This window comes from Lissotriton helveticus, chromosome 7 (genome assembly GCF_964261635.1).
Source record: "Lissotriton helveticus chromosome 7, aLisHel1.1, whole genome shotgun sequence".
NCBI classification, from domain to species: Eukaryota; Metazoa; Chordata; class Amphibia; order Caudata; family Salamandridae; genus Lissotriton; species Lissotriton helveticus.
In genome coordinates, this window is record NC_136068.1 from 380,231,927 (window position 1) to 380,251,376 (window position 19,450).

Consider the following 19,450-nt stretch of genomic DNA (forward strand, 5'->3'; position numbering starts at 1 on the left):
TTTTCGACCGAAAGGTCTGTGGTTGGAGGGCTTTTGCTATGTAAAGGCTGAGAATGCAGAACGCCCGACATGAGCATTAGTTTCCTGGAGCACAGGCAGCTTAGGTTCAAGAATAATGCGCATAACATTTTGAGAAATGACAGGCTCTTCATTACAGTACTCAGTAGTTTTTTCAACTTCTCCAACTCGATCTTTAGGTGAAAACAATTCACATGTGAACTAATATGGTTTAAAAGCGATGACTAATGATAGATACTCTGAAAAGACTGTGGAGCATTTTTGCAAGCCCCTTGCGTCACCGGTGCGACACTTAAAAAGTGACGCACAGGTGGCGCAAGGGGCTTGTAAATAAGCCCCTGTGTATTTTAACGGTTTCCCATACATGACAAGTTGGAAAAGGATACATTTGAGGCCCGCCAGAACTGCACATTTTAGCTCCGTTATACTGGTGTTGGACAAAATTGACTATAACTGGTGAATAAGGAACCCTGCCTCCACTCAACAACTCTGTTATATGAGAGGATATATTCTTAATCGCATGGTCTTCAGTAGTCAGGAAGGGAATTCGACATTCAAAATGGCAGCTCCAAAATTGACTTCAGAAAGCACTGCGCTGCAGCATAACCCAATGATGTTCGCTGCTTCTCTCCGGGTCTTTCATCTTCCATGCCCACTTCAGCTTGCCTGCCCACAAGAGCAGGACACAAGGATTCTGATGATGAAGTAATAGGCTCAAGAGGTCTGAGTCCTGTGTCTCAGCACAGACATAGCCCAGCACCACCTCTCTCATAGCAGTTGCTGGGTGGTCCGATTGCCCACCACATGAGAAGCACAAATGTTGAGGGCTGCTCTCCTGTTTACTTTTCCAGTGTCCTGGAGGCACCTTCATAGGTTTGAGTCAAACCAGCGACCTCACCAGCAGTTACCGTCTCCTCTGTGAAGACTTCAGTATTTCCATCTGTGGCTATGGACAAAATATACAGCTCGGCATTTGGAGCCCAGAAAGAGAGCCATTTTGCTTGCCTCCAGGCTCCGCCCACAGATTATCTTAAAAGACTGCATCAATCTAAACTAATCTAACCTAATCTTGTGTTAAAATGAAAAGAGACATTTTTTTCGTTGATGTATAGCAAAGCAACGGTTTTCATACATTTTGTGTAATTACAAATGTTCATTTATTTTCTTTCCATTTCCTCTAGGTGATTGCCATTGTGATGGATCTCTTCACAGATGTGGACATAATGTGTGATCTTGTGGCAGCTGCGAGCAAAAGAAACGTTCCCGTATACCTTTTACTTGATGAGAAGAATCTTCACTATTTCATAGAAATGTGGGAGAAACTGGATTTCAAAAGTATTCAAGTACCAGTAAGTGACATGCTCGCTAAAGACAACTACAGTGGCTCTCACTAAGATAATATAATTAACTTGGAAGATTTGTGCTAATTTAGTATAATTCACATGGACGTTGTAGCTGGAGTAGTTTAGTTTCTGATGCGTCCCTCGTTTCCTTCTCTGGCCTACTGTAGTTTTTTTTTATGTTATAAATTGGACTAATGGTAGAAAGGACACCGAAAAATCACAGAATGGTGCCATTTAGCAATAAGTAGAGGGCAGGAGAGAAGGACCCAATGCCATGGCCAGGTGCAGGGCAGGGCTATGGTCCTTTATGCGTGGGGCTGATTCGTCAGGCAGAAGGGCTGGAAGAGGTCAAAGGTTGGCGACCTTAGTTAGTGTATCCCACACTATAAAAAGCCCTGACCAAAATATACAGAGCAATGTCGATGCGATTATAGGAGCGGCAGAAGGCACATTCACCAATTCTTATCAGGAGAGCGTATCTATGGGATGAGGCTGATTGGAAGAATGGGGTGTGGGGGGCTGACCTGACTGTGGTCCCTACACTTCTATCTCTACCGTGGGTATTCCGGCAGTGTTGGGGCATGGGCTAAGATGCCGCAAGGTGCCCTGGCAGGAACGAGGCACGCGATCCCTGGGAAAACATGAAGCTGTTAAGTTAATTTTGCTGTTGCCAAGTGTGTACCTTTCCGATATGTTGGTTGGGACTCACCCTCCGGTTTGCCCTTGAAAACGGATGCAACTAGGAAATGTGTGCAATTTTCAGTTATAAAGTTTGATGTGGTGTAATCACTTTTTTGGGATGTGCATTCTGTATTGTCATGGTATTGCCCTTATCACTTGCTTGACATAGGTGAAGTCACTTAAAAAAGATACTTCTCAATGCACTATTATAATCTGATGCAGGTGAAAAACTTCTGCATTTAATGAAATACACTTTTTGAATTTTGATGAAACGATATCATATTTTTACACGTCTGTTGCTAGATGTTTTAAATAATGAAGGTATTCCTAAAGTTAAGTGGTGCCTGACACTTTGGGCACTACCTTGCTTCAACTTCAGTTAACCTGTAAATAAATGCTTGCCAGTATACTTAACATCTTTCTCAATGGTAGTGCATAGTCAAGAAAACAGCAGCCAGGTGCAGCTGTTCACCAGGGGGCTGCACGTATCGGTCAGGAGGGCGGTAAGCGGCCCCTGTGCTGTACTTTAAGTAACACTCATCTAGAGAAACAGTCTAGAAACCCAGGTCTTTTGTTCCATAGTTAATGCTTAAACCGCCAGAATACATTCTCTCCCTAAATCCAATAAAGCACATTGAAAGCTTACTCACAGTTACAAAATATAGTTAGCAGTGGCGGCTCCTCTGCGATGGCGGAGGTGCGTCGCCTCACTGCCTGGCTCAGAGCCAGCAATTGTAAAATAAAACAATGTTCTTGCATCGTTCCATTTTCCATTTTGCCGGCTGTGAGCCAGCGGTATTGGGAGGGACGGGGCCTAGGCATGGGAGGCGGAGTGCTACACGCACTCCACTCCCTAAGTGCGCATATGTGTTTTAGCCGGCCATCTCAGGCCGACCAAAATACACATGCACACTTAGGTTTTCTCCAGCCCAGCTGCCTTGAGTAGCCGGGCTGGAGAATTCCCGCTGACTCCCTGGTCTGAGCAGGGCGTCTTTTCTGCCTGTTCTGACCAATCCCAGCGCTGCTCTTCATTGCGGGGCTTGGAAAGGGAGTCTGTCCAATGGCTGCTGGGACAAGCAGGCAGAAAGAGAAGAGGCAGCGCAAGGAGACGCAGCACTGGAGGTGCCCTGCAGCAAAAGGTACGTTTTCTTTTCTTAAATTTAAGAATGTATTTCTCCCGCAGTGCGTGACCCCCCCCCCCCCCCCCCAGCAACCCCTCCCATGCGACACCACCACCGTTTGTTTATGGCTGCCACCGCTGATAGATAGGGGCAATGCTTCATGAGGGTTTGTGAGCTGTCACCCACACCCTCCGCCAATCAGTGCTGATAGTTGCGTTCTGGAAGGTCCTGTCAGGTCTGTGATGCCGCTGCATCTGTATTTCATAAATTGCACAAAATAGCTTCTTGAGCTGTGCTGTGCCCATTATACTCTTTCAGGGGCAGGGCTGTTGTAATGATACCAAAGCATATTTGTGAGGTAAACACATCGTCCTAGTGTGGCTGATATGCTGTGTGTACCATAGCATTCTTCTGCTCCCCAGTCTACACCTTTTGAGCCTTCGCCGTAGGTCACATTCTGTGATTCTGAATGTTAATTGCTCTGAAATCAATAGAAATTACAAAAAGAATTAAAGTGAGAACAGGTTTTAGAACAGTCAGAATACTGGTCTATGGGAGGTATGTAATTTGCTTGGAATGCAGATATGAGGCAAAGGATTGTTGGACCCCCCGCAAACAAGAGTGAGTTGGGAGGTATGGTGGTCTGGGAAGGGCAAATACTTACAGGTCAGTAGCGGCTCCTGGAGGGAGTGCTGCGGGGCAGTGGAGTGGCGGGGTGGGGGGTAGTAAACTCCGGATTAATGCCGAACGGAGTTCAATAACTAAATAAATAAATAAAAACTAAGTACATTGTGCGCTGCATCGCCGGTTTGGCATGACAGATGGTAGTGCATAGTCAAGAAAACAGCAGCCAGGTGTAGCTGTTCACCAGGGGGCTGCACGTATCGGTCAGAAGGGCGGTAAGCGGCCCCTGTGCTGTACTTTAAGTAACACTCATCTAGAGAAACAGTCTAGAACCCCGGGTCTTTTGTTCCATAGTTAATGCTTAAACCGCCAGAATACATTCTCTCCCTAAATCCAATAAAGCACATTGAAAGCTTACTCACAGTTACAAAATATAGATAGCAGTGGCGGCTCCTCTGCGATGGCGGAGGTGCGTCGCCTCACTGCCTGGCTCAGAGCCAGCAATTGTAAAATAAAACAATGTTCTTGCATCTTTCCATTTTGCATTTTGCCGGCTGTGAGCCAGCGGTGTTGGGAGGGACGGGGCCTAGGCATGGGAGGCGGAGTGCTACACGCACTCCACTCCCTAAGTGCGCATATGTGTTTTAGCCGGCCATCTCAGGCCGACCAAAATACACATGCACACTTAGGTTTTCCCCAGCCCAGCTGCCTTGAGTAGCCGGGCTGGAGAATCCCCGCTGACTCCCTGGTCAGAGCAGGGCGTCTTTTCTGCCTGTTCTGACCAATCCCAGCGCTGCTCTTCATTGCGGGGATTGGAAAGGGAGTCTGTCCAATGGCTGCTGGGACAAGCAGGCAGAAAGAGAAGAGGCAGCGCAAGGAGACGCAACACTGGAGGTGCCCTGCAGCAAAAGGTACGTTTTCTTTTCTTAAATTTAAGAATGTATTTCGCCCCGCAGTGAGTGACCCCCCCCCCCAGCAACCCCTCCCATGCGACACTACCACCGTTTGTTTATGGCGGCCACCGCTGATAGATAGGGGCAATGCTTCATGAGGGTTTGTGAGCTGTCACCCACATCCTCCGCCAATCAGTGCTGATAGTTGTGTTCTGGAAGGTCCTGTCAGGTCTGTGATGCCGCTGCATCTATATTTCATAAATTGCACAAAATAGCTTCTTGAGCTGTGCTGTGCCCATTATACTCTTTCAGGGGCAGGGCAGTTGTAATGATACCAAAGCATATTTGTGAGGTAATCGCATCATCCTAGTGTGGTTGATGTGCTGTGTGTACCATAGCTTTCTTCTGCTCCCCAGTCTAAACCTTTTGAGCCTTCAACGTAGGTCACATTCTGTGATTCTGAATGTTAATTGCTCTGAAATCAATAGAAATTACAAAAAGAATTAAAGTGAGAACAGGTTTTAGAACAGACAGAATACTGGTCTATGGGAGGTATGTAATTTGTTTGGAATGCAGATATGAGGCAAAGGATTATTGGACCCCCCGCAAACAAGAGTAAGTTGGGAGGTATGGTGGTCTGGGAAGGGCAAATACTTACAGGTCAGTAGCGGCTCCTGGAGGGAGTGCTACGGGGCAGGGGAGTGGCGGGGTGGGGGGGTAGTAAACTCCGGATTAATGCCGAACGGAGTTCAATAACTAAATAAATAAATAAAAACTAAGTACATTGTGCGCTGCATCGCCGGTTTGGCATGACAGAATATTTCATTTGGTGGCTCATAAAGAGAATAAATTAATGAGGCCGAAAGAATAGATAGCTGTAGACATATTGGTCTCAGCTATTTTCTCTGACACAATAATAATGCTGGGCAAATAAATAATACATTCTTAACATCTTGTAGGTCATTATTGCACAAATTACAAATCAGTGATGAACCATACCATTTAGACAATAAAGGATTTCAAGGGAGCATACCCTGCCTCTATAATAGCCAAAAACAGCGCACTCCATGTGGCAGGTTCCAAGAAATATATGTCTGTACTTAGTGGTGGCTATAATATCTTTCAGAGGAATAATTCAGATAATTTTCCCTAACTAGAGTATTTATTTCAAGATTTAGCGGCAGAAGGAAATGGTTGACCACTTCAAGACTTTTCCTTTGATTCACCTTCCTTGCAGTTTCCACTGGTTGTTGCATACATGTATTAAAACTTGCTATTTTTGTTCCTGCCCAGCCGGGCAGTTTCTTTAAGGTAGTCTCTAGGATACTATCAAGGCCTAATGTGGCCCTGTTATCCCAATAACATCTCCCTGTTTTCTTGGTAAAACTAACAGATTCACCATCTAATAAAAATTTATAAGGAGAGTTAATAACTTGTGATCACTACAAAAGGAATCTGAGACCTTAAAGTCTTTCAACAGGAAAAAAAGACATTTAATACCCCCACGTAGTCTAAAATTGACTCTCCCCTAGAGGTTTTACATGTAAAAGCTTCCAGTGAGTCAGATGGAAGTCTCTCATTTACTATAAGACCATCGATCTTTTTTAATTCACCAGCGAACATTTTCCCTCTCTTGTTGGTTTGTATTGTTTGTGGAAAAAGAGCTGGCGGAATCCGCATGGATTCCTCTTTTTCTTCGTCCCGAAATCTGTTCTGTGTAGAGTTAAAGATCTTCCAATTCAGGTCTCCTACCAAAACTGTATGAGGGGGAAATTCTGTATCGTTAACTTTTTTAATGTAGGAGAAGACCGCATTTAAGAAAACACCATAAGGAGCGTCTGGCGGAATATAGACATGTATCAACATCAATGGTGGACTTTCGCATTTTCATCAGGGCTGAACAACATTACCACCAGAAATAGATTGCTGGGATCTTTGTAGCAATCGTAATTCCATTGTATCTTATTCAACAGTGGACAGGCCACCCCCCCTTTGCGTGTCCCTTCCTGGAAGGTGTAGCTTTACAGTCTACAGTGAGAAAATCTCTACATATCAAATCCTCTATGCACCAAGTCTCCTGGAGGCACACTACATCATCATTTAAAGTGCTCAAATAAAGTAGCTAAAAATCACGTCCTGGAATGCTGCAGGAATAAAGAATATTATTCTTTATGCCTGCAGCATTCCAGGACATGATGTTTTCATTTATTGCTAGTAGGATGGCCGCTGTGAGTGATTACTGTTAGACACACTCGACAGTGCACTGGTAAAGCAGTTCCATTTGGGTCTCTCATCTTTAGAGTTCCGCCTAAGGGAAAGGGAGGGGCATTCTTTAAATGACACTTGTCTACCATATTTATTGATAACATTTTTAATTTACTTTGCTTCATGCAAGGATCCTCCACGATCTGGAAATAATTGGGCTGGCAAAGACATATTGTTGAGGGCTCTGTATTGGGCTTCCTCAAAAAATGGAATAACATCAATCCCCCTACTTTGACGGCCTTCCGACCATTTCAATATCAAATTTACAATAATTTTGGAATAGAACATTACCCTCAAATGATGACAAACTACAGTGGTTGAGATGGAGACTACATGTATATCACTACTGTGTATAAGCTTCAAACTTTCGACCTCCGCCAAACATTTAAGTAGTGAAGCCCTACTTAATATTAAGGTTGCATCAGACAGAGGAATCAATCTAGTATAAATGTATCCATATTTTCTCAGAGAGGTTTTATGCTATTTGTCTCTAAATGGCCTCTCATTTTACCAGAGTCAGGTAAAGGGACAGACAAGGGGTTAAGTGCTGACGGAGTAGAGTTAACGGACCCCTTTTGTTCTACTGTTATGGCTGCTTAATGCCCCTCAACTTAGACATTAACATAATCTCCTTTGAGAACCAGAATATTCATGGGGGGTCCTCATAGGCCACCATCAGCTCTGCTTTTAATTCTTTGTCTGGAGAGTTTACAAAGTCATCTTCCGGCTCCATATCTCGTGATGTACTTTGCAGGGGCTGAATAAAAGTCTCTGTACTAGTTATAACCTCTATATTTTCTTCAAAGCAAATTCTTCTTTGCCTTTTTTTTTCCTCTCTTCTTTTCCTTTCTCCCATTCTTTTTCAGATGCAAGGCCCCTGATACATCATCTTTCCCACCGCTTAGCTGGGTTTTAAAGATAGGAAATTCTTCCTGATCTGTCCTTTAGATGAACCCTCCAAGCTTTTTGCTTTTTGTGCGGTGTCAGAAATGGCTTGTATGGCTTCCAGTACAAATGTTTCTAGTAACTTTAGGATAGAGAATAATAGTCGTTCTAAGCATGCTAGCGAATCCGAGACTATTACTTCTTTTCTTAGGGATTGACTGTGTTGAGTGTCACTAGTATTTAGATCAGGAGTCAGAGAGAGGTGTAATTGCAAGACAGAATTATTAGATGTATTAGAGGGGGGTACTGTTAAATAATTTCAATCCTATAAGAGCTATTACTACTGGGGTATCTGCCATCTCCATGATCTTACTAGCATCATGAAAGATAGATCTCCTGCAGAGCTCCAAATCCAAATTGGGTAGGGTAAAGTCCTTATTTTGGACATCCTCTACTAAACAGGGACCAAGGGATTCTTCTATGTTTGCAGGTGGTGTTCTTTGTAGGTTTCCGTTTGCCTTCTCTGATGATGGCTAGAGAGAACCTGGAGATACCAAAAGAGCATGAGAGCCAATCAGACCCCCAGAGCACCGTACTGGATGCTTCTGGTTGTCTAATAGATATCCTCCCACAGACTCTGCTTCAACTGTATGCGATTTAACACCCCCAACCACATTGGTGCCAATGTTAACATTTGTATCATCATTCTTGGACACATTGTCCAGCCCATTCCAATTAGTCAATACATTTATTTCTACTTGAGAATTGTTCTCCTTTCTCCTTTCCCATAGGCTGAATATTTGTTTTTTCCCTTTCAACCGCAGGACTGAAGTGTCCTTGTTTCGTAAGGGGTTTGATTTAGTTCTTACACAGGCTCTGCCCTAAAGCAAACGCCCCGATCTAAGTTTTCTTGCTGTCATCCTTGTTTAGAGCCGGCACGAAGATCCGGCACGAAGATTATCTGCATAGAGTACCAGCCTCAGATATACTTGGTGCAGTCTTAATCCAAGTCCTTTTAATGTCAGGATGTGGCAGCGGTGGATGGCAAACAAAGAGAATCTGGCCATTTTGTTATTAACAAAAGCCTTAAAACATACGATTCCATTCTGCAGTAATATTTCCGTTCATTTAAAACCGATATGTGATTTATAGGGAATGGAGATCACGAATATAAAGTTCTAAAGAAAAGTCACACAATAAAATGTAGCTGAGTCGTCAGCTCTGGAAGGTATTAATTAGAGATTTAAAGGTTCCTAGCACCTTGTCAGAAATTGCTCCACATTCGCACCAATGCAAAACTAATAATAGCAACAACAGGGCCATATAAACATGTCGTTGCCTGACTTCGAACAGTAAAATAGTAGTATTAAAAATGTCTCTAAACACTGTTTCCTTTATCTAAGGAAGACACTCGATATTTTTTTTTTTCAGTTTAAGAAAGTTTTTATTTTGTTTAAACAAAGTTCAATACAAAAACGATAAAATAGTACATGAGAACCAAGTGAAACACATGTGAGGCAAAAACAAACTATAAAATAACGGTTCAGCAATAAAAGAAAATATGAAAAGATAGAGAGAAGAAAAGATAAAAGAATAGGAAAAGGGGAGAGAAGAAAGAAGAGAAGAGAAGAGAAAAGAAGGAAGGAAGAAAGAGAAGAAGAAAGGAAGGAAAACCTGAGGATAAAAAGGCCCAAAAATCAGATAGAAGAGGAGGATGAAAGATAGTTGGAAAAGGGGAGCCAAAGAAGATCAGATTTAACTTTAGAGGAGATAGAAGAAGAGGAAGCAATAGCAATCCTATGTTCATCACATATGAAGTTCCACCAAGTAAGAATAGATAATTTGGAATTATCCTTCCAACAAGATAAAATTACTTTAAACGCAATAGCAATGAATAAGTCCAGTAATCTTGCACTAGAAGGAGCAATATCAATATCAATTGAAGCAGAGCCTAAAAACACATTTAGGAATGATAAGGGAACAGAACAGTTAAACATGCGCATGCAAATATCCCAAACAGAGTTCCAAAAAGCCAAAACAGAGGGACAGTCATATAATTGATGTTTAAGTGAACCTGGGAGTAAAGAACAGGACCAACAAAGAGTAGGGGATGAGGGCGAGAACTTGGCAATACTAAGTGGAGTGAGTATCGATCTATGATAAATAAAATATAATGATTGAGTAATGCGGGCTGCAACAGAAGTCTTAAACAGTTTGCTCCATATACAATTCCAGTCATCAACAGAAAGAGAAACGGACAAATCAGATTCCCAAGCAATTTCAGTAGCTGACTTAGACCGATCCAGAACATTGGAAGACAATAATTTATAGACAAGGGCAGCTTTAGGTTGGTGGAGGGAAAATAAGGGATAAAGGGGAGAGGTGGGAGAAAAAGAGGGTAAGTTATCAGAGGAAGGAAGGATTGATAAATTTGAAGTTATAGCATTAGTAATAATGGTATATTCCTTGAGACAAGACATGGGTAGGTTGTACAAAACTTGCATTTCAGAGAAAGAAATAATGACATTATTGGCGAAAAATTGATGTGCAAATACAATATCCTTTTCTTTCCAATACTTGTAGTAGAAAGATTTGCCCTTATATTTGAGGAATTTGTTATACCAGACACAAGATGACAAAAAACATTGGATTGGAGACAAATCTTTAGTGAATGTAGCATGCAATAGAGATTGTGAGTGTTTTGAAACCGTATGTTTAGATAAAAACGAGCAGTTGGACATAAAAACAGTATGCTGAAACGAAAAACCTTGTAGTAATGATCGTTCAAAAGTAATCCATTTAGGAATCGGGGAATCATGAAAGTCAAAAGCTAAAGAAAAGGATTGCTTAATGAGGAAGGCAGAATGGTAGAGCTTAAAATGAGGGAAAAGAACCCCGCCTTCCGTTTTAGGACGTATGAGTTTATGTAAGGCAATGCGAGGGTGTTTGTTATTCCACAAAAATTTGGAGCAGATAGAGTTTAAACGAGTAAAATAAACATTCGGTATTTTCATGGGAAGCATTGAAACAGTATATAATACGTGAGGCGTAATCATCATTTTGATGGTATCAAGTCTACCCCACCAAGATAAAAATAAGGGGGACCAACTTTGAAGGAGGGATTGAATTTTCTGTGTGAGGGATGCGAATGTAGCTTTGAGAGTTTCAATAAGGGACGATAAAAACCAAATGCCCAGATATTTGATTTTGGAGGAACACCATGCAAAGTCAGTGGAGTCAAACATGTATTGATAGCAAGTAGAGTTTAGAGGTAGTACTTCAGTTTTAGATAAGTTGAGTTTATACCCAGAGACTGAGGAGTAAAGGAGGACTTCGTTCATAAAATGGGGAAGTGACGTGACAGGATTAGACATGTAGACTAAGATGTCATCTGCATAAGCAGATAATTTAGTTTCAACAGAGGAAAGTTTAAAGCCAGTTATTTGGGAATTAGAGCGGAGACGCTCAAGAAAGGGTTCAAGGCAGAGTATAAACAATAGCGAGGATAGGGGGCAACCTTGTCTTGTTCCCCTACATAAGGGAAAGAAACAAGAAAATTGGTTATTGACAAAAATACTGGCACGGGGAGCTGAGTAAAGGAGTTTAACCAAGGAAATAAAAGAGGGACCAAAACCAAACCAGTGCAATGTGCGGAACAAAAATTGCCAATTAATGCGGTCAAAAGCTTTCTCCGCATCAAGAGATAAGGCAGCTAGAGGGGCTTTGAAGTGTTTACTATGGGAAATGACATTAGCGAACATACGGGCGTTGTCAGCGGCAAGTCTGCCTTTGGCAAAACCAACTTGATCCGTTTTAATTAAAAGTGGTATGAGAGAATCAAGACGGGAGGCGAGGATTTTAGCAAAAATTTTACAGTCATAATTCATCAGGGAAATAGGGCGGTAGTTTTTACACTGGGAATGATCCTTGTCAGGTTTGGGAATTATGACGATAAGTGCATCCAAGAAAGACCCCGAAGCCCTAGCATCAACAATGAAGGAATTAAACAGTTGCAGTAATTTAGGGACAAAAATAGCATGGAGGGCAGAGTAAAACTCGATTGGCAAACCATCACGACCAAGAGCTTTTGATTTTTTTAAGGAGTTGATGGCCTGAAGGATCTCTTGAGAGGAAATGTCTTTTTCTAATTGAGCAAATTCATCAGGGAGTGCAGGAGGAGGGGGGAGACCCTAAAAAAAAGAAGACAAATTTTGATCGGTGGGGCGTGTGTCATCAGTATAAAGATTATGATAGTAGGTATGGAAAACCTCAGCAATATCTTCATCAGAAGTAACTAGTGTGTTTGTAGAGTCATTTAGAATAGGGCCCACAGTTTTACGTTCAGATTTTATTTTGAGGTAATTCGCCAACTTTTTACCAGCCTTATTCTGACCTCCATGAAACTTAGATTTAATCTTCAACAGAGTATAACATGCTTCAGTAGTAGCTATTTTATTCAATTCAGATTTCGCTTTAACGAGATTACGGAGGGCATCAGAGTTTTTGGAGGAGAAATACAAATGTTCCAATTGTTTAATAGAGGTAAGTTGTTCCTTATACTTAGATGAATTGAGTTTCTTTTTTTTTTTTGACATAAGAGATTGTAAAAGCCCGCAGGGCAGCTTTGAAAGCGTCCCAATTGTTGGGAACCGATGTGTCTGTCGGAACATTAAAAGTGAAGAACTCAACTATAAAATTCTGAACCTCTTTCATATAGACAGCATCTGACAAAAGGAACGTGTTAAATTTCCAACGACTGAATTTGGAAGAGGTTAGGGTAAGGTCAAGGGTAGCAAAAACAGGGGCATGGTCCGAAATAAAAATAGAGCCAATTTCAGATTTGTGCAATGTGGGAAGGAGAGACTTACTAACTAAAATATAATCAATCCTAGATCTGGTGTGGTGTACATTCGAGTAAAACGTATACTCCAGAGTGTCAGGATTACAAGTTTTCCATACATCGTATAAGGGACGGGAAGAGATAGCAGATTGGAAACATTTATAAGTTTTGTCGGGACGAAATTTAGTTGAGGAGAGTCTGTCAGAAAAGGGATCCATTCATTGGTTAAAGTCACCAGAAATGACAATATTGGGGCAGTCAATAGAGGAAATAAGAACTTTAACATCATTCCAAAATTCAGGAGCAGGGCGGGTAGGACCATAAATGTTCACAAAAACCAATGTTTTGTTTTGGATCACAACTTTAGCCATAACCCATCGACCTTCAGTATCAGCCTTGGAGGAAAGAATTTGGACACCTAAACCTTTGTGAAATAAAATTGCAACACCTCCCTTGTTGTTGACAGCAGGAGAATAGACAACTTGACCCACCCATTGTCTCTTGAGCTTTGAAGATTCTGAATCTGTACAGTGGGTCTCTTGAAGAAAAACAACCTGTGAATTAGGCTTAGATAAATGTGACAATACCTTTTGACGTTTGACGGGGTGACCCAAACCACGAACGTTCCACGTCACAAGGTTACACACGGTGGGAGGAAAGGAAGAGGATGAACATCTGGGGTGAACACATTGCAGGAGAACGACTAAAACAAAAGAGATAAGCAACAGAAATATTACAAATACAAAGAATATTCGACAAAAGTACACTGATTTGAGAAGATATGCGAAAAAGTACCAAGAACGACATAGCAAGGAACAGAAAACATAGTACAAGGAATAGAACATTCAAAAAAAAATGAAAAGGATAGGAAAAGATGGAAAAAGATAAGTACTGGTAGAACAAAAAAAGAATGACTAGAAAGAAGAAAGAAAGGGTATAGAAGAAAAAAGAGGAATGAGTAAACAAATCAAGGCAAGACTGCCAGATCTGAGAGGAAAGAAAGACACTTGATAGTTATTAAGAAAGAATGATGTACTGTCCGTATTTGTAAGTTTTTTTTTACATGCGTCCATGCTTTGGTGTTAGTGGTTGGGTAGCAATGCTGTAGACATGGAAGTGGGAAGTAGATTAGTACAGGGTGAAGCAGAAGGCGAAGGTAAAAGAAACTAAACCTTACAGATAGTGAAGAGTGGCCAAGATATTAAGTGTGGTGTCTGATTGGAGATACGGCTGCAAATTAACACAATCTATGTTTTCCTAAACTAGAGTGTGTTTTTGAGATGATGGTCTATGATTTGAGGGGTATTTTTTTGTCCTTGTCTGTTTGGAATTGAAAGTGATCACCAATAAAACCGACCCTAAGATGCTACCACACAGGTAAGAATTGTTTGAGACTAGGGAGCTCTCTAGTGGGTCTTTTTCAGGCATGGCTCGTGCAGGTAAGAGCAGGGGGGATTTTCGACAAATGACGACGAGGGAAATAAATTAAAAAAGTGTTTTTCATTTTTTTAAATTTAAGTTTCCTTCATCGTTGTCTATTGACTCCCCGTTCCACCGCTCTTACCTGAACAAGCCACGCCTTGTCTTTTCTGTCCTGTAGGCAAAGCCAAGTTGGTGATATCTATTATTAGGTGGCACCACCCTCCTCAGGGCCTAATCCCAGTTTGTATTACCTCAGTGGTTTGTTAATCACCCCTTAACCTTACTCTTCACAAGTTCATAAGAGCCAGATTTTAGAATGCCCGAGTAGCATCTAATCTTTTATACATTTTAAACTGCATTAGTGGCTAACCTGCTGTTGTGGGGGATGGTATGTGACTCCATTGAGGAAATGCGGTTTAGGGTATAGTGTGGCTGTGCGACCTCCCCATGTATTAAACTCACAAACCTGTCTTGAATCAGTTTAGCAAGTTTGTAAAACCCTTAGCTCAATCTTGGGTAGCTGTGGTTTAAAGCAGTCAGGTTTTATCAAAAGAACTAGTGTAAAGCATTCAGAAGTAACAAAAAAAATGTAATAAGAAAGTAACATAGCCCAAAAGAAATCCAACACCAATTTATTAACGTAGGACTTACATGTATGAATATGTAGACAGCTGAACAAACAAAATGCACCAGAGGGGTTAAGAGGTACAAATTATTAAGCATACCGTAAATCACTGCTTTCTCACTCTAAATGCAAACAAGCATTGGCAATTACCGCAGCTAGCGCTTACTTGGAAAATTTTGGCAAACTTATCTAAAGTTGCGTTTGGTTTCTCCAGCCCGCTTTGGGTGATCAACTCCATCAGGGAGGAAGACCTTGGGGTAAGTAAGGCTTAGCAGGACAGTTACCTTTTAGGAAAAGCAGTCACCAGTCTAGTTCCAGACTTTATGGGCAAGCCACCATAGACATCAATGGAGTGGTTCTGATACAAGGTATACAGGAATACAGGATACTGGTCCGGTTGACAGGAGTCTTCCTTGCTCCACCCCTCAGTTCACAAACACAGTGGGGTGACTGTGGCCACAGACGACCATGTACCTCGAGGTTGGCAGAGATGCCACTTTTAGGCTAACAACTTGCTCTCAGGAGATGCAGTGACTACTGGCCAATGGGCTAATAGGTCCTCTCTTGCCTGATGATGACTTCATGAAATGTGTGGCATCTAGCTATCCCAGAGTCCATTATTCTTCCCACTCCTATGGTGGTAGAACCCCTCTCTTGATGTGTGGAGCTTGGTAGCCAACCCAAGAGGAATGGCTACCTGAGGCCTATACTCGCACAGGAAAACTAGCTTGGCAATTGTTACTCTCTCTCCGTTTCCAACGCCAACCTGTCTACCCAAACAAAAGAGCAGCCTCTTTTGTGTGTGTTCACCTTTTGCCCTTCAAAGGCAGCTTCCCCTTTGAAGCTCGCCTTTTGAGCTCACACCCTGTGTGGCTTCCTGCCAGGGAGAGGTTACACGTCTTTAAATGCAAGTCTCTATTGTGTCATTTCTTGCGAGGCATTCACACTTCTCCCCATGATGTCAGAAGGCTGTCTTGTGTCAGGCATCTGGGAATGTCCACTGGAAAACGTGGACAACAGAGTGGCAACTTTGAAAAGTTGCCTTTTTTACTCAAAGGTTACATTAAATTCAACTTGGGCATCAAGTCAGGTTTAATGCAACAATTTTTTGGATACCTTGAAATACCAGACTAAGGGGAATCTGTGTAACTGTGTACTCGCCAATGGGGTTACTTCCTTTTTCATAGTAAAAACGACAATTTGGGGGTGTGTGGGTGGGTGTGGGCGGCAGGTTCCATTAGGACATATATAAACACGTCCTACCATCTAATATACCACGCCTTGCCTGATGGCTCGACAGGTCTACCTTAGGGTTGATTTATATATATTAAAAAAGGAGGTCTGGACTTTGTCATTGCTTTAAATAGCAAAGTTGAGTTAGTAGTTTAAAACTGCCCTTCCAGTCGGCAGAGGCAGGCTGGGAGACTTGTTTTACTTTGCCACACTCATGGTGGCACAATAGGTGCTGCAGTCCATGAGGGACTCTTTAACTTACAGACCCTGGTACCATATACTAGGGACTTCTAAGTAAGTTAACTTATATCAATTGGGTATAAGCCAATCAAACATGTACTTTTAAGGGGCAAACACTAGCATGGGGGGCTGGTTAGCAAGCCTCAGCGCACTTTCAGAGTCGAAAAACCAGCAGCTACAGTCTAAACTTTGGGGGTGATCTGGCAAAAAGAGGGTTTCCTTACACTTCCCAAATATTATGACCGATGGAATCACATTTGACCATTATTTCCACCATAGTGACCACCTCCCTTTAGGTCATTATGGACAGTTTCCCTTTTTGGATGTTTGTGTGATAGTCTAATGCATTCTGGTTGTTGTACTATTGTTTTCGTCTATTGAACAAATTTGGAGAACACACCTGAAATAAATTGTTTGTAGGTGAAAAGTTCAGGACTGGTGGTGGGGTTTTTATTGACCTGGAGTCAGGTAGACACCCGTGTTCTCAATATCACTGTGGCTAGCATGTGTGCACTAATGTTCCATAAGTACGCACATTACAGTTGTTTTCATGACATGAGGTCTAGCAGGTGCAAAGAACAACAAGAGGGCACTTCTCCTGAAGTGTGTATATGATAACCCAGGTGGACAAAACAGTTGTTTTGCAAACATCCTCTATTTGGCATCATGTACTTTTTAATTAATGGTGTGTTCAAAGCATACTTCATATTCAGTGAGGTGTCTTGACCACTTTATAAAAGTTAATTATGGTGCCACACAGATTACATGAGGGATGCACAGTAAAGAGTGTTTGACAGGTACCTGACAAGTGTAGGCAAGTGGTAAGGCCAGGTTGAGTGAAAAGAGTAGATATTATGATCAGTTAAGGAGTTATACTTTCTGAACTGATGTAAGTCCGTGATCTGATTGATTAATACAGAAGTTGTGAACAGACAGTGATTGTCATGTGCTGTAATTGAGAATATAAATGTTAGTTAGAGTGGTAGGTAGGCTAGTCTACAGCCTGCCTGCTGCGGCAAAGAAAACGTGGATCTAGATGTACTAAGGAGTTGTGCTATCTCAATATGACGTATTGATATGTACATTACAGTGAAAAATGTATTTTGCATTGTAATTGTGTCTTTGTCTCAGTGCAAATAGGTCTTTGTGCTACTGTGCATCACTTTGAGTTAACCTTTTCGACGCTCCGTCATCAGCCGCATTGGCGTTGTGCTGATGACGGACCGGTTCCGTCATGGCCCGCCCGACACGCCTGCGTGGCGCTGATTTCGCGCCTGCGTGGTGCCTATTTCGCGCCTGCGCGGCGCGTTCTATTGAGCGGGCGGGGCCATGACGGAACCGCTCCGTCATCAGCACAGCTCACCCGAGGCTGGTGACGGAGCGGTTCCGTCACCAGCGTGTGAGCGCCGCGCGGCCCCCCCGCCCCCTTAGCGCTGCGGCGGAATAGCCACCGCAGCGAAGGTGTTAAGGGGATGCCAGCAGGGTGGATCACTGCAAAAAGCCATAAGTCTTGATGCACATCCTGGTCTACTAAGTTAGCAAGACCAGGTTTTGTGTCAAAAACACATGCCTCCTTGAAGCAAGGAATAACAAGGAGAAAGGTTTTCATTTCTCAAAAACAACACATTGCATGTATGCTGAGAAGCACAAATCCAGAGCATGAGATGCTTCTGCTTGTCTAGACATATGAATTTGTACGGAAAGTGTATGCTTCCAGTCCAAATCCTATGCTAGACAATGCACTCTGACCTCTGCAAGGCTGTGCATCTCACAAGACAGTCTTTTAGAGTGCCAGCGCTAGGGATGGCAGCAGCAGAAGGGTAATCTTAACAGATATGCCTCTGTGCAGCAATTTCCACCTTGCACAACACAGCACAAAAAAATAACTTACTGAATTGTGTGAAAAATTATTACATCTGCACCCCTGTCCTTATTGGTTCTGTCTAGTCTGCCAGAGGGAATGTGAGAAGTTGTATGTTTTACATATTACTGTCTTGGTAAGAACTCATCCAAAGGCCAGTTGGTGTTTAGATGTGGGAGGCTGTGCGGGTGAGGCATTTCAATTTGAAAAGATGTATGACTTTTACTGCAAGGCAATTGAAGAAGTGCAAAAATGAACTTAAATACTCACACTTACAATTACCTTGTTTTTCCCAAGGCTTTGACAACAATTCTCCATCTCCATCTACTGCTAAGCATCTATCACAGAGCTTCTTCCTTTAAGAGTAATGGTGATATGGCAAAACAGTGTGTGTGGTTCTGCTGGGTAGAAATCATTTTCATTTTATACATTTAGGACCTGATTACAAATTTGGTGGACAAGTTACTGCATCACAAATGGGACGAATGTTCCGTCCTCCATATTACGAGTCCCATTATATTCCATTGGATATAATGGAACTCGTAATACGGCAGATGGGATATCTGTCAAGTTTGTGATGGAGTAACCTATTCTCCAAACTCATTATCAGGCCTTTAGTGTACTAAGTCTGCTTAATTATTCACTTTAAAACTTTATGGAATGCTTTATTCAATTGCATAATAATAACTGTTAATCTTTATTACTCATAGTGAAAATGGTAGCACTGAAGACAATACTTCCTCTGATATCACAGGTGCCAAAAGGTCCTTGCCTCTGTTTTAGATATGCTGCATTCCTGGGGTGTCCAAATAGTCCACCTCTCGATAACTAGCTGATTTGTTCTTCTTCTTTTTAGAAGGGAGTCAAGTGTGTTCATTAGGTGTGCAAAATTCAGATTTCTCGTAGCTTTTATTTTACAGCACAAACGGTCTCATCTTATACCATCTCATTCCGATCAATTCTTCACAGCACTGTTCAGGACAGATCCTGGTCTGTATTTTACCCTCCTGCAAGAAAATGTAAACTGTTTATTTAACTTTTAGATCTTCTCTGTCTTTGAACGGATTCTGCCTGAGACTGGCTGAGAGTGCAAAGGGACATTTTAATTAGCCCACTGGCGGTCTTCTTGGCCTGTCTTCATCTCCAGCCTTTGCTTCACCATCTTTTGAGTCAATGAAGTACTGTGAAAGGGAAATTTGAGGTGTTAATTCTAGTGACTCCCAAGATTAGTCATGAGCTTCGATGGTGGCCGGTTACCAATCGTTTGGACAAGGGATCATCTCCGCTCATACTCAGTTAGTCCTAAGAACAGATCCAAGCATCGCAGATTCGGGGTCGTCTGTAGTCTCAAACTCTTCAGGGACTTTGGTTGACAGCGGAGGCATGGCAGTCTTTGAAT

At 42.2% G+C, this 19,450-nt stretch overlaps 1 protein-coding gene across 1 annotated transcript in view; it reads left to right on the forward strand.

Moving 5' to 3' along the window:
- FAM83C (family with sequence similarity 83 member C) overlaps window positions 1-19,450 on the forward strand; it is a 299,208-nt gene that overhangs the window by 228,360 nt on the left and 51,398 nt on the right. Inside the window, exon 2 of the mRNA XM_078652196.1 lies at window positions 1,200-1,367. Coding sequence (XP_078508322.1) covers window positions 1,200-1,367 — 168 coding nt within the window. The remainder of the gene's footprint in view (window positions 1-1,199; window positions 1,368-19,450) is intronic.